This window comes from Colletotrichum fructicola, assembly GCF_000319635.2.
Source record: "Colletotrichum fructicola Nara gc5 chromosome Unknown KSG_Nara_v1_contig06, whole genome shotgun sequence".
Taxonomy (NCBI): Eukaryota; Fungi; Ascomycota; class Sordariomycetes; order Glomerellales; family Glomerellaceae; genus Colletotrichum; species Colletotrichum fructicola.
Genome location: NW_027094056.1, coordinates 1317467 through 1330496, shown reverse-complemented (window position 1 = coordinate 1330496; position 13030 = coordinate 1317467). Strand labels below are relative to the sequence as shown.

General features: G+C 55.2%; 4 protein-coding genes across 4 annotated transcripts; 2 read left to right on the top strand and 2 right to left on the bottom strand.

Annotated features, from left to right (window-relative positions):
- Positions 1-29: 29 nt before the first annotated feature.
- Positions 30-548, top strand: CGGC5_v010655 (uncharacterized protein; the record flags this gene model as incomplete). The annotated part of the gene is made up of 1 exon (XM_032022724.1): positions 30-548. The coding sequence occupies one exon, from the start codon at positions 30-32 to the stop codon at positions 546-548; it is 519 nt and encodes a 172-aa protein (XP_031880414.1).
- Positions 549-955: 407 nt separating this feature from the next.
- CGGC5_v010654 (uncharacterized protein) lies at positions 956-1610 on the top strand (the record flags this gene model as incomplete). The annotated part of the gene is made up of 4 exons (XM_032022725.2): positions 956-976; positions 1036-1119; positions 1172-1426; positions 1482-1610. The coding sequence occupies 4 exons, from the start codon at positions 956-958 to the stop codon at positions 1608-1610; spliced, it is 489 nt and encodes a 162-aa protein (XP_031880470.2).
- Positions 1611-2678: 1068 nt separating this feature from the next.
- On the bottom strand, positions 2679-4623 carry CGGC5_v010653 (Beta-lactamase-like protein; the record flags this gene model as incomplete). Its single annotated transcript, XM_032022726.1, has 4 exons — positions 2679-3570; positions 3631-3895; positions 3956-4069; positions 4125-4623. The coding sequence occupies 4 exons, from the start codon at positions 4621-4623 to the stop codon at positions 2679-2681; spliced, it is 1770 nt and encodes a 589-aa protein (XP_031880392.1).
- A 1268-nt stretch (positions 4624-5891) lies between these two features.
- rgf3 (Rho1 guanine nucleotide exchange factor 3) lies at positions 5892-11012 on the bottom strand (the record flags this gene model as incomplete). Its single annotated transcript, XM_032022727.1, has 2 exons — positions 5892-6869; positions 6921-11012. The coding sequence occupies 2 exons, from the start codon at positions 11010-11012 to the stop codon at positions 5892-5894; spliced, it is 5070 nt and encodes a 1689-aa protein (XP_031880391.1).
- Positions 11013-13030: the final 2018 nt, after the last annotated feature.

The window sequence follows — 13030 nt, the reverse complement described above, 5'->3', positions numbered from 1 at the left end:
CCCATATTCCCAGCACACACAAACGCACAATGTTCCGATCTATTCTCAATTCCATTTTCCCAGGCTCGCAAACCCCGCCAGAGTCCACAATCGCCAATTCTGCCTCCCCCGACGAGTCAGGTCAGCGAGTGACCGGCTCGACGTGGGAAGTCCACCCAATCAGCCACCCTGCAACCGCGCCGTGGCACCTTAACCTGTCGGACACAGACACCGACAAGCTGCTCCACGGATATCAGCCCGCGGCGATGGAAGATCGGTGGATGTGCCGTTCGGATGGACCGGACGAACAAGGCAATATAGTGGTCCATGTGTACCGAAGTTGGACCGGCAACGAGCAGTTTCAGATGAAGGTGACAGCTTCCAGCCTCCGCGGGACCGCACTCCGCGGATCCGAAGGCAAGAATTCTGGTGAAAAGGATGCGGAGATTACAGAGATCACATGGGATACCGGCAGTGGTGATACGCAAATGTCGGAGGAGGATGCGAAGAGCTTGGCGACGACGATTTGTAAAAGGGTGCTGGGATGTGAGCTCGAGAAGAATTCTTAGAAAAAGAACAGAAGTAGATGTCATCTGATTGCTGTGGAGTTGTCAATATGAAACTTTGTCTAGTTCTCGGAAAGAATGTCACAATGCGTAGCCAGCTATTCAGTCATTGTACGTCGTACACCGTACTGCAACCACACCAAAGACCGTTGGGAAGTGGCGCCAAGAAATCATGCACAACCCCCAAGTCACATCCCGTCGGGTGTTACCTCTAAAATCCGCTTCCTTCAGCCTCAAATTGTGAGCGGGATACGTCGGAGAGCGAGGCTCAGACCCATCAATAATGGATGAAAGTTAGAGTTCACTCAACTGCGGGTTGCTCTAGCTTAGTCTGTTCCACCTTCGGCTCCGTCATCCGGAACTCGTATTGACAGTTGACCCCGAAAGCGAACCCAATGGCGAGGATCACGATGATATCTTTGAGCTCGAAAGTAATCACGATGGCTAAGTTTGGTCTATAAGTAGGTTTGACATCCGCATGACTACTTAGGCTATTACTCTCAGCATCAACTCATCTGCACTCGCTTCTGATCTATTACGTTCTTTTCAAAATTCCAAACCCATAATTATCAAGGTATTCTATATTTCCAACGTACAACCCTGTAAAATACTAATTGGGCACGCAGATGCAGCTCTCTACTCTCATCCCAGTCGTCGCCCTCGGCATTTCTGCCGTCAGCGCCGAGTACTGCACACAAGCTCTCGACCCCTACCCCCGCAAGGCCAGCACTGGCTTCCGGTTCGAGAGCGTAGATGCAAACAACTGGAAGTGGACGTCCAGAGACGTGCAGGTGGTCACCACCGTGAGCCCACAGGGCGGCAACTGCCAGATCCACCAGGGCGGCGGCGGCGGTGAATTCTCCGCCACTATCTGCATCGACGTACGTCCCCCATTGCCTGTGTCATGTTTGAGGTGATGCTGACTTGTTGTAACAGTTCAAGGGGAACTACGCCTGCTGGGTCGCACCGTCCAAGAACCAAGTGTGTGATATGGTCTTTGAGCAGGACGAAGCCCCTGTTGATGTCTGTGGAAACATCAAGAACATTTGGGGCTGGGTGGCTTAGGTGAGAGCCGTGACTTCTGTAGAGTGGCAACGCGATTGACAAACCAGTTTCTAGGCTATCAAATCTTTCCTTCTGCGTTGGTTATCATGGAATCTGGAGGACGATGGGTTGCTGGTAGAAACGGTTTGGAAAGTGTCTATCGGTGAATTAGGTTATAAATGGAGTGGTGTTAGTCTTGTTGTCTACTTTTTATATTTCTTCCAATCTTTTACAGCAGCAATCTATCATCTATATGGTGTGCTTTCAAGAAGTGTTTGCGCCGCCACCATTCGTAGGAGCAGAAATCCCAACGGTAATTCCGGTTTTGGAACTTACATAACAGTGTTTTAACATATGGATGAATACTTTCACAATTTTCAATCTAACAGTTTCGAAAACAAGGAGGGACAAGAGAAAATAAGAACGATGGAGACAATAGCTGCATAGCATTGTAAAAACATTAGGAGCAATAGAAACGATAGGGACGATAGAGACGATAGAGACAATAGAGACGATAGAGATAATAAGGAACATAGAGATCATCGAGACGAAAAGAACGATAAGGACGACAGAGAAGATAATAGGGGAATTAGCATCAAAAGAATAGCAATTAGTGTGAGTAATTTTGAAAAGGCTAACACGAACAATATAGCTCAAATTTAACCACGCTTTATCATTACGTATTGTAACATAGAAAGACTGTGGACCGGAATATAATTAACTAACCTGAAGAGCAGCAGGCAGGTGGGCTCTTTCTAAATTAATGAGATATCAGCTCCGAAATCCACAGCTTCTGAGTTGGCTATACGTCCGAAGTTCCTAGAAATAAAGGACACGCGCGAGAAACACGAAGTAAAGCTCTAGGTGGCCTTCGATCTCGAGGTTCACAGTGCTTATTATTGAGAAAATGGCGTATCCCAAAGATTCCGGTCTCTTTCTGCCACATCTGTTTTTGACCTACTTGTTCCTTCCGTGTCTTCTACTTTCGGCTCTGTGCGGTTCCGCATAAGGTACGTCCCGAAGCCCCCTTACGAACAGCATGACTCTCGCAGAACTCATCATTCAAGTCCGACCGATGACAGCCACCATCTACAGCTCGTCCGACCGTCCCCAGTCAGCCTCAACCCCCTCCTCCCCAACCCTCTTCAACTCCACCCCAAAAGCCACAGGCACAACCTTCTCAACCCTCCCATCCTCCCCGTACACAAATTCAAAATGGTCAAGCGCCTTGTATCCGTACGTGATCCGGTCGACAGTGGCCCAGCTGGAGCATGACGCGTTGGCATGGAACGCCTCCCTATCAATCGCCTCCCGCTGCTCCGGCGTATAATAGTCAAACACAACCCTCCACGCCTCCGTCTTCTCATCCCCAGACTTCAGCCCCGTGGGGTACGCCCTCGCCGTGACGTTCGGGTTTGGCTCCACCCCCGTCTTGTTCAACCCAGTATGGCTGTACCTCCCCAAATTCGGCACAACCTCGAATCCCCTCGCAACCCAGTCCTCCACCCGCACCCCCCACCCGCCGTCAATCCTCAACGTCACCGCCGACCCTGTCTCCGCGTCCTCAAACCGGCCCACCACGCGGCTCGCGGCCTCCTCCCGCGCCGCCTCGTCCAGCGCGCGCACGAGCCCCGGCAGCAGCGCCCACAGCTTCCACTTGTAATACGCCGGCACGACCGCCGAGATCTCGGGCCCGGCCGCGAGCACGGAGACGGTGAGGCCGTACTCGGGAAGCAGCGCGAGGCCGGCGTGGTAGTTGAAGATGTCGCCGGCCTTGGCGTACACCTCGACGGGCCGCCCGCCGGTCAGGTTGGCCGAGAAGATGCCCTCCCACGGCTTGCCGACGAACTCGCCCGGCGCGGAGGTGAAGGTCGACGGTTTGAGCCAGCGGCGCGTCTTGGCTGGGGACAGCAGGCGGTGGCGGAGGATGGCGTCGCCGAAGCGGAGCATGTCGCGCGTCGTGGAGTACATCCCCCCCGCCCTGTTTCTCTGTAAGCCACACGATCATGTTTCATGCTGACCAGTTTTGGGCAAAACTTACGGGGCAAAGACGCCCAGGTCCCAGTCCCAGATGGTGTCGTTTTGAGGGATGAACAACGTCGACAAGTCCTCGGGGGGGTGGGGGTACGTCGTGGAGGACATGCCCGCAGGGTCGAGGATGAGTTCCTGGAGGACCTGGTCGAAGGGCTTCCCGGTGGCCGCCTCCACGACGAGCCCGACGATGGCTATGCCGGTGTTGGAGTAGACGGGCGTTTGGTAGGCTGGGTAGACCGGCGGCCGGACGTTCTTAAACACCTCGATAAAGTCTGGAGTATGATGAGCGTCTCGTGCCTCCTACCAGCAAGACTGGAAACCGAACAACTCACCCTCCATAGCGCAAGGCCGCTGTCCAAGAAAGCCACCACAGGCCGGCTTCTTCTCCAGCGGAGGCAAGCCGAGAGCCTCCCAGTCGCCCTCATATTGTCCGCGGTCCATCATCACTGCACCCCGTCAGCAAACTTCCCTTCCCAAACTCCAGGAAGTAACACCACTCACTATCAGCCCCAATTCCAGAAACATGCACCGCAACAGCCTCAACCGTAACCTCATCCCACTCCACCTCCAACCCATCCACCCCCCCCGCCGCGCCCTTCAGCGCCGGGAGGAACTTCGTAACCGGGTCATCCCACCGTACCACATCATCCCTCTGCAGCGCCGCTAGCACCGTGAACACCTTGCTCACGCTCGCGAGCCGGTAGACGGTGTCTCGATCCACAGACTGCGCGCCGCGGGCATCGCGGCGCGGCGGGGTGTAGTGGAAATCGAGCAGGGGCTCGTCCTCGAGGGCGGATTTGACCCCGATCGACACGGCCGAGGTTGCGAACCCTGCCGTCTCCTCCTCGAGAGAGGCGAGGAAGGTCGCGAGGGCGCGTTGGACGGCCGGGTGGGCGGATGGGGCGCGCGCGGCCGGCAGGACGGGGCCGAGGGGCGGGCAGGTGTAGGAGGCTGCGGCTGCGAGGGGGATGAGGGCTGAGGGGAGGAGTAGGAGGCGCATGATGGCTGTTAGACTAGATTACCGCATGTGTTCTCTCCGTTGTTGATTCAGTTTGAATTGGTTTCTGCAATGCCGAGACTGAGGAAGTGGCTAATATACTCCTCAATCAAGGATGAAAAGACATACTTAAAGCAGTTGAAGAGCTTCCCTTCTCGTAATAAGAAATGAGTCAACCATTCGCAATGCGTGCGACTACCCCAGTCGAGACTCGGGTCATTTTTACATATCTCACCTTCCAATCCCAGCTTGGCGTCATCTGGCAAAAGATCCAAACCCGCGAATTCAAGCCCTCCTGTTTTCACACAAATCACCCAACCCAGCGACTACAACCAAGGGCCAAGAAGAGGAAAGAAACTTCTCCTCTGTCCTTGGACTCACACCACTACATTGTTAATCCACTTGTGTAGCGAATACCTCCTCACTCTCGGGTCAGCAACGCGAATCGCTTGCGAGTGCTCCCCAGCAAACTTACATCTGTAGCGCAGGAACTGATCTGGCGTGACTTACGCAGTACCAAAGTACCTTATCCCTCGTAGTTTATGCCATGCTAATTTGTAAGAAATACTCTTAATCGACAGAACCCCGCCTACTGTGGTGCATCTTGCGTGCTTACGATGACGTTGGCTGACGCGACAACACCTATCGCAATTGTGCCAGCACCTTCCCTCCGAGGCATTCACATGGACTCTAATAGTGGATTGAAGAAAAGAAGAAGATTAAATGGTGCCCAAACATTGTGGGCGGTCGGTCACAGACACACGCAAAGCCATCAAATTGACGTGGGAATCGTTATAATTCTCATCCGAGGAAAACAAAGGTGATCTCGCACCCCTATATCGCGAGAGATCCCTCTAGACAAAGAACAACATCGAAGAAAGTCTGTTCCCCACAGCCGTGGCCTCAGAAACTTCTAACTGCCTTCCTTTCCAAAGCGTCAGAAAATGAGAAGAAAAAGGAGAAAATAAAAACAGAAAAAGCTTTCTTGACTCTCTCTCAGCCACCCACACGCCCTCCGAAAACGCCTTGCGGTCCGCGCATCCTAATCCTTCATTGGCTCTCATGCTCACGTCCCGATATCGCGGGGCCAAATAAAAGCTAGTTGTAAAAACGTGCAGAATAAACACATGGCCCCTGGGCCCAAGAGGACTCTAGATGGATTTTGCCCCTGGCAACATCTATCCAACCCCGAAAACAGGGCCGCTGGAGCCCTCACCTTCCTCCTCGTCATTCGTCCCATCCAAATATTTCCATCCATCCCATGTCAGGCCTTACTTCTCCATATGTCCATCGTTGAGAAGCATCTCCAAGACAATCTGCACGCCATGTTGCTCAGGATGGCTCATGGAAATCTTGACCGTTCCCTTGGAGTCTTCTCCCGCCGGCGTTTGGCCGCCGAGCCAGTTGTTCTGCTGGTTGTTTGTCGCGTTGCCGCCCGTCGGGCCTCTAACACCGAAGTCGAGGCAGCGAACATCGCGGCCAGCAATGATTTGTCTGAGGCGACCATTCTCGGCGTTGCGCACCTCCACGTAATCTCCGTTGAAGAGGAGCAGATATTGTCCGTACATTGTCGCACTCGTAGCCTTTTTCTGCTTGCCCGAGTACTCCATGATGAGAGTGCGGCTCACATCGCCGTGCTTGTCAACGTAGACCGCGCAGTCCTCATATGCCAACAGGAATTCCTGGTCGTTCAACTTGAACATGCCGAGTGGCCTTTGGTCTCTAATTCTGCTGGCGATGTTGGCAATCGCTGGTTGCTTCAGGTCGGGGATCGACATCGTTTGTTTCTTGTCCAGAGTGAGCAACTCGAAGCCCTTCGCAGTAGACACCGCGATGTAGCTCTGGAAGAGGTTCAGAGAGTAGCACTCTGTCGGCAAGTAGAACTCGTCATAGTCGCGAAACGAGTCGGTACTGCCCTTGATGCCTCTGTGCCCACCAAACAGCCGCGATCTCTTCTCCGAGGCTTTCTGGAATACTGGCTCAAGCACCTTGAAGGTATTGTGCATACCCTCTCTTCGCTTGAAGAATACGAGCATACGCTCCTTCATGCGAGCCGTGGCGAAGAATGCCACGTCCTTGGCCAGCCTCTGAGGGGCCCGCCTAGGGTTGTCGTGAGCGGGAGCAGGGAAGTTTGATACTGGCGCAATCACATCCAGTGGATACGCAATCAGGGATCGGTCTGCAATGATGAGGCAAACCGAAAACTCCTCAAGCACTGCTATTTGTGTGACCCTTGAGGTTTGTACGCTCTGCTTATCGTTAGCATCGGTATCTCAAGAATTGCGACAAGCTTTACTTACCCTCATCCATCCGCGGGGATTTGTCGCGTCAGAGATATACACGCCGTAGTCTGTTCCGATGGCAATGATGGACTTGCCGAATGCGTTGAACCCACAAGCACAGTTGACCTGCGCTCGACACACCGGAGCAGGCCCCCTGCCGGGTCCGTAGACCTCCTCAATCTCACGGACGGCGCGATCGAGCGGGGTACCCCGGATCGGAACGCCTGGTTGCCTTCCGACAGCAGACGCCGCATCATATACGAAGGCGCTGTCGGCGAGCACTCGAAGGCGGAAGGGCTCAGCGTTCTGCGAGAATAGCGCCTTGGCGTGGCGTGTCTTTGCCTCGATAATCTTCTCAACCCATTCCGCTCGGGCCTGTGACGATGTAGCGTAGAGGGTGTAGGTCTCGTGACCGAGATGCTTGATCTTGAAGGGGTAGAGGATTTTGCCTTCGGGGTCGGTGGACAAGGATGGCGTGAGTCTTGCGGTAGAGGTCGAACCGATTGATGAGCTCGTAGCAACATGCTCCAGGCCCGGGCGCTCAGTACCGTTAGACGTGATCTTGTTGAGCCTGGGATCTGATCCTCCTGCGCCCACTCCGGTCCGGGCCAGGGGTGCTGTGATACCTTTTTGCTTGGAGATCGGATCGTCGTTCATCGTATCCAGGAACAGCAGAGGCATTGGAATTGGTTCCTTTGACACATCGTACTTCTTCTCACCCCTGCCGTCCTTGGGGCTGACTACCTTGGCAAGGATGAAGTAATGGTCAAACAGCAGCGCGTGCGTGTCGACCCATCTGACACCCTTGGAGCCCATTCTTTGCAAATCGCCCTGCTTAATAAGCTCTCTGCCAAGATGGTCAAGGTTGAGGACTGAATGAAAGCCGGGTCTGAGGACGAGCATGGAATTGAGCTCCATCATCTCGACCTTCTTCTGCATCTCCGCGACCTTGGTGTCACACTCCATGGTGACGTTGCGGATTTCTGCAATTGCCCTTGCGAGATTCGCCTTCTCCTCATCATCGCGAATGGACTTCTTCTCAACAGTCTCGAGGAGCAAAGAGTATCTTTGCAGACGAGTGATCGGGGTCTTGAGGAAATGCTGCCAGCCCAGACGCTCAGAGCGCTTGTGCTTTTGTACTTGATCAAGGAAGTTGCGGAAGAGAAGGTTACGATCGGACTCTTTCCGCACCATGTACTCGGCATAAGGGAACTGAGACGCATAGTCAATGTATACATCGCGAGCCTTTCGGATCCATTCGCGGAAGAGGTCCGAAAAGCCTGTGATCCAGGGGCCCTGCTCTTGCTGTCGGTACTTCAGTTGCGCAAGGAGATTATCCTTGTTGACAATTTGGACAGCGTCCGCCTTTCCGAACACAACTTGAAGGAACTTATCAATCTTGTTGGGAGGAATGATGGGCGGTTGACTGTTGCGTAGGTGGTCCCTGTAGAGGACGCGAAGGACCTCGAGTTGGTTGACGAACAACTCCTCGCTGTTGACGATCTCGTGAAGAACGTGCTGGCGCTCAACCTCTTTCTTCGGCTTCTCTGCCATGTCCGCTTCCTGAACCTTGTAATGGACGTTCCAGTCAATAGCCTTGACCTCTTCGAGCAGCACCTCGTCCAAATTGGCCTTTTTCAATGTCCTCATGCAGTGGTACGAATAGCACCGGCCGCTTTGAGATTCATCGTCATGCAGCTTGGACGCGTAGCAGCCAGTCCCCGTCAACTGGGGCAAGACTCCGGAAATCTGCCCGGTTCCAAACTTGACCCACTCTTCCTCCGGAACCAAGACACCAGCGTCCAGCATCAGCTGGGAGACGAGCGTGCTCAGAAGCTCAGCATCAGCCACGTTAATCGTAGGAACCTTGGCTGTGAAGAGCTTCAGCAACGCTTCCTCGACCGACTTTTGCTTCAAGTCCGGCTCGCCGTCGGCCATTTCCCGGATCCAGTTTGCGATTCCGCTCAGGGCCCACGGTTCTGTACACCTCTTGATGTCGCCCGACGTCAACTTGGACGGAACAAATTTCCTCTTTCGACCGCTTGGTAATGTGATCATATCATATGCCATCGAAGAAGGTGTCCCGGTATCTGAGTAGGCATCGTAAGGCAGTCCTTGCTGTGCGGCAAGCTGCTGCTGCTGCATTTGGTGTCTGGCCATCTTCCTCCGCTCTTCAGCCGCGTCAGTTCGTGATCGGGTCGGCGCCTGCACCTGAGGGGTATGGCTGTGGCTTGACAGGGAAATGGACCGCTCAGGGAATGGTGATTGTAGAGAGTTGACTGTTGTCGTGCTCTGTTGGTAGTAATCGGAGCCGTCGTTGTAGAGCGTGCGGGAATCGGTGCTGAGCGAGTGGGAATGGTAGCTGCGAGTGGTTTGCTGTACGGATAGCAAAGAGCTTGTATCGCTACCCGGGCCTGGCGGCAGCGCTGGAAGTGGCCTGTTCGTAAGTCCGGGATGGTAAAAAATGTCAGGGTAGTCCTCCTTGTACGGAGACTCGCTACCGCTCTGCTTGGAGTTGAGTGATACCCGTTCATCGCCCTCGTCGAAGCTTAGACGGTGAGTAGTTGGAGCTTGCAGACCGCCAGTGCCGCCATAGTCGACTTCGGCCTGTCTGAAAGCGGGAGCTTGGGAGTAGTCGTTCGGGTTGGGCAGCGGCCTTGATCCATCTCGGGGCGGTGATCCCATTTCGTCGCCGTACGCCAAGTTTCCAGCATAACCACCCGAAAGTGCACCGAGGTCCATGCCGCCAAGATCCGTGCTGTCGCTCTGCTCTTCGGGGGTAGGTTGGAACTGAGTCAAAGCCGCGGGGGCGGCGTCATAAATCGCTGCCATGTTGCTGAACCGCCGGTCTTCCAAGTCGGCCTGTTGCATGGCCAGCAGCCCCGCGGTTCCCTCTGGGTCATCGTCGTCTTCATCGTAATCGACCGTGAGGGTAGGGTTGCTTCTGTTCGGAGCGGATGGATTCATCGATGCGAGGTCTGAGTTGTAGCGTCGTAAGCCTGAGAGTTCGTCGTCGGAGAATTGACCGTTGACAGGTATGGGTCGGTGTCGTCCGCCTAGTTCCGCCTCAATGTCTTGCATAATGTTGGCCTGCAGCTGGGCTTGGTCCTCGTCGGTGGGGGTTGCGGCGCTCGGGTCCCAGGTCGGCTCCTCCATCGGCCGACTGGGAAGAGGGGCGTTGGTGGGATGTCGTTGCAGACCAGGAGAGTGTTGCGGAATCTGCGGCGAGGAAATCGGGGAGGCTGCCGAGTCGGACCGTGTGGACCTGTTGTAGAAGGAGGTAGGATCGGCAGAGTAATTTGGCCCGACAGGCATCTGTGACTGCATCGGATAGGGGGCCGACGAGGTGTCTGATGCCGCATATGTTGAGCCAGTACCATTTGTCCCGTACGCACCGTAATTGTCGCCATAAGACTGCGAGTATGACTGCTCGTAAGCCGGGGCTTGCGAAGCTCCGGAGGCCTGCATCGACTGGAAAGTGGAGTTGTATGAAGCGGGAGGCGACTGAAAACCGGAAGAAGGCTGTGAGTTGGTCGGGGAGCCGTAGCTCTGGCTGTAGTTGTTGTATCCAGAATATGTCGGCTGCCGCTGGGGTGCCGAAGAGGTGCCCGCGTAGGCGGCCGGGTTGTAAGCAGGCGGCGTGTAGCTGGAAGCGGCGGGAGGAGTGTATGAAGTCGGCGAGGTGGCAGACTGGAATCGGTGCGACGGATGGGGGAGGTATGGCAGGCTCGTTGTCGCTGAGGCCGTCGACGGCGTTCGCGCAAAGGCCTGGGGGTTGTATGTCGAGTGAGACGATGTGGGAGGCGACGAGGCTTGGTACTGATGTTGGTAGCCGGACAGGGCATTGTTTGTCGAGCCGTAGCTGTGACGACCTCCAGAGTGGCTCGATCCAGTCGGACTGGTCAAGAATAATTCGTCCTCACCCCTCGAAGATGTATGCTGGTGGCCCTGGGGAGGCTGCGCTCGGTTCTGGTCAAACATGGCGGCGTCGTCCCCGTTGTTGAAACTCGGGCGTCGGCCGAGGTAAGACTGATCTTGCGACTGGTCGGCGGTGGGGTACTGCACCGGGGGCACATGGCCATACCGACGCTGGCCGTCGCGAAATGACATGGCGATCGCGAGCGGGGATGGCAACGATGTCGAGAAATTGTTCGTGGAGTCAGCCTCTGCCGCAGGCTACTGTGTCGACGGAAGCGGCTTGTCGGGGAGGGTTCGTTGCATCTGATCGAAGCAAGCTCGAGCGAGTGACAGTTTGCTGCACAGTGTGCCGCTTATTCAAAGGTTCGGTTCGGCATGCGCCCAGGACTGGGTCTCTGGTGAGTCGGGGATGATATTTGATGAAGCGTAAGGATTAGGTTGGTCGCTCGTCCGGGTGATCGCGGGGTGAGCCTCGTGGTTGCTGGTGGTGCGGCGGCGCAGACGGGGCCTAGCAGGACTGACGTCTTTTGGGTGCGGCCCTCACAGCTCTGGGCAGTGATGTGCGGCGGCCGCGGGTTGGGGAAGGTCGTTGGGCTGATCGGCGTAGGACTGAGGTCGCGGAGGCAGCCGTCGCACGGCGAAGGAGGACTCCACGGCAGGACGTCAAAGGCGATGGGAATGAATGACAAGAGCAATGCAAAGCCGCAAATTTGGTGCGGTGTCGAAAGATGTTGGGCGCTGCAACGAGCGTAGCCGTCGTCAAGCGGATGGCGAAGAGGAGCGGTGCGGTGCGGTGCGGTGCTGTAGAGGCAGCTCACAGTGCGGAGCGTCTGCCTAAGCTGGGCTGCTGGTCACTGGCTGCTGGCTGGCTGGCGGCGAGAGCGACAACCAAGCCACAATACCGGGGCTGGAACGTCGTCACAGACCGGGGAAGTCGCAAGGTCAGCGTCGTCGGGTTTGGCTTTTGGGGCTGGCGGTGCAGGTGCAGCGCGTAAGGACGACGACGACAAGGACGACACAAGCAAGGCAATGCCCGCGTTCTCAAGGATGGTGTCAGGCGCTATGAGGCCTCTGCTTCTTTTTGCGGGTTGAGGTGAGGTGCTGACAGTGAGAGGAGGTGTAGCGAGGCGAGTCGCACACTGGCCGTGTTCGTCGTGTGTTTCGTCCTCGGGTCTCTTTCGGTGTGGTATGGTGTGCCTGACTTGACCAGACCCCGTCGGAATTTGGGGAAAACCAAGCGCAATGGTCGGCAGGCGGACAGGACAGCCCTCGTCTTGTTGTCTTCGGCTAGACGATGAATGCGATTGTTAGGGCGTCGGTCACTTGCTGCTGTGGTGCAAGGTGAGGAGGAAACAGAGAGTCGACACTACCACCACACACACAGACGGTTGGTTTCTTTGCAACGAATGTCGCTAAGAAATTAGGTAGGTCCTGGTTCAAGTTGTGTGCGTTAGTAGTGTGGAGGGTGGTGTGGGTGAGGGGGACGACGACGACCACGCGCTGCGACTGGGCTAATTGTGACCAAAATATGAGGCACCAACAGAAACAACCCGCTCACGTTGGTATTAGTGTCACCACCTGCTGCTGCTTTTTGACACCCCAATAAGTGCCCAATGCCGCGTACCGGTAACAGCTGCGGTACGAAACAGAAAAAAAAAATTGTTCAGAAATTGAGACGGGCCTGGTGCGTCTTGGCTTGGCCGCACCAGATTGAACTGGGACGAACGGGACCGGGACTGGGACGCTGGCTGGGCTGGACTGGGCTGACTTGGGTGATACGTCCAATTAAGGTGCATGTACGTGTATTCTGGTCCCCGTACGATGGAACCTTCTAACCCCCCTCTCCCACGGGCCTTAGAAGAAACAGGGTGCGTTCAAAGCCTCAATAAGAAAGTCTACTTGAATCTTGACTTGCCCGCTTTCGAGACTCCGTCAACGACACCAAGGATCTGGGGCATTTGTTGCCGTGTTTTCCCCCCGGTCCCAGCATGAACCGAATCCAAGTTGATGCTCACAGAACTACCTTCATTCACGGGAAGAGTAATACTTGCTGTTTCTTCTGCTGCAAAGTACGACACACTGTTGGGAACCTGGGGAGTGGCTGTCGGAAAATACAACGGGGGGCCAATCACAATTTCTCATCTGTTTCGTTTCCTGTGACATTCATCATCCAGGACTGGGAACTGCTACGGTACCCAAGTACCTCCCCT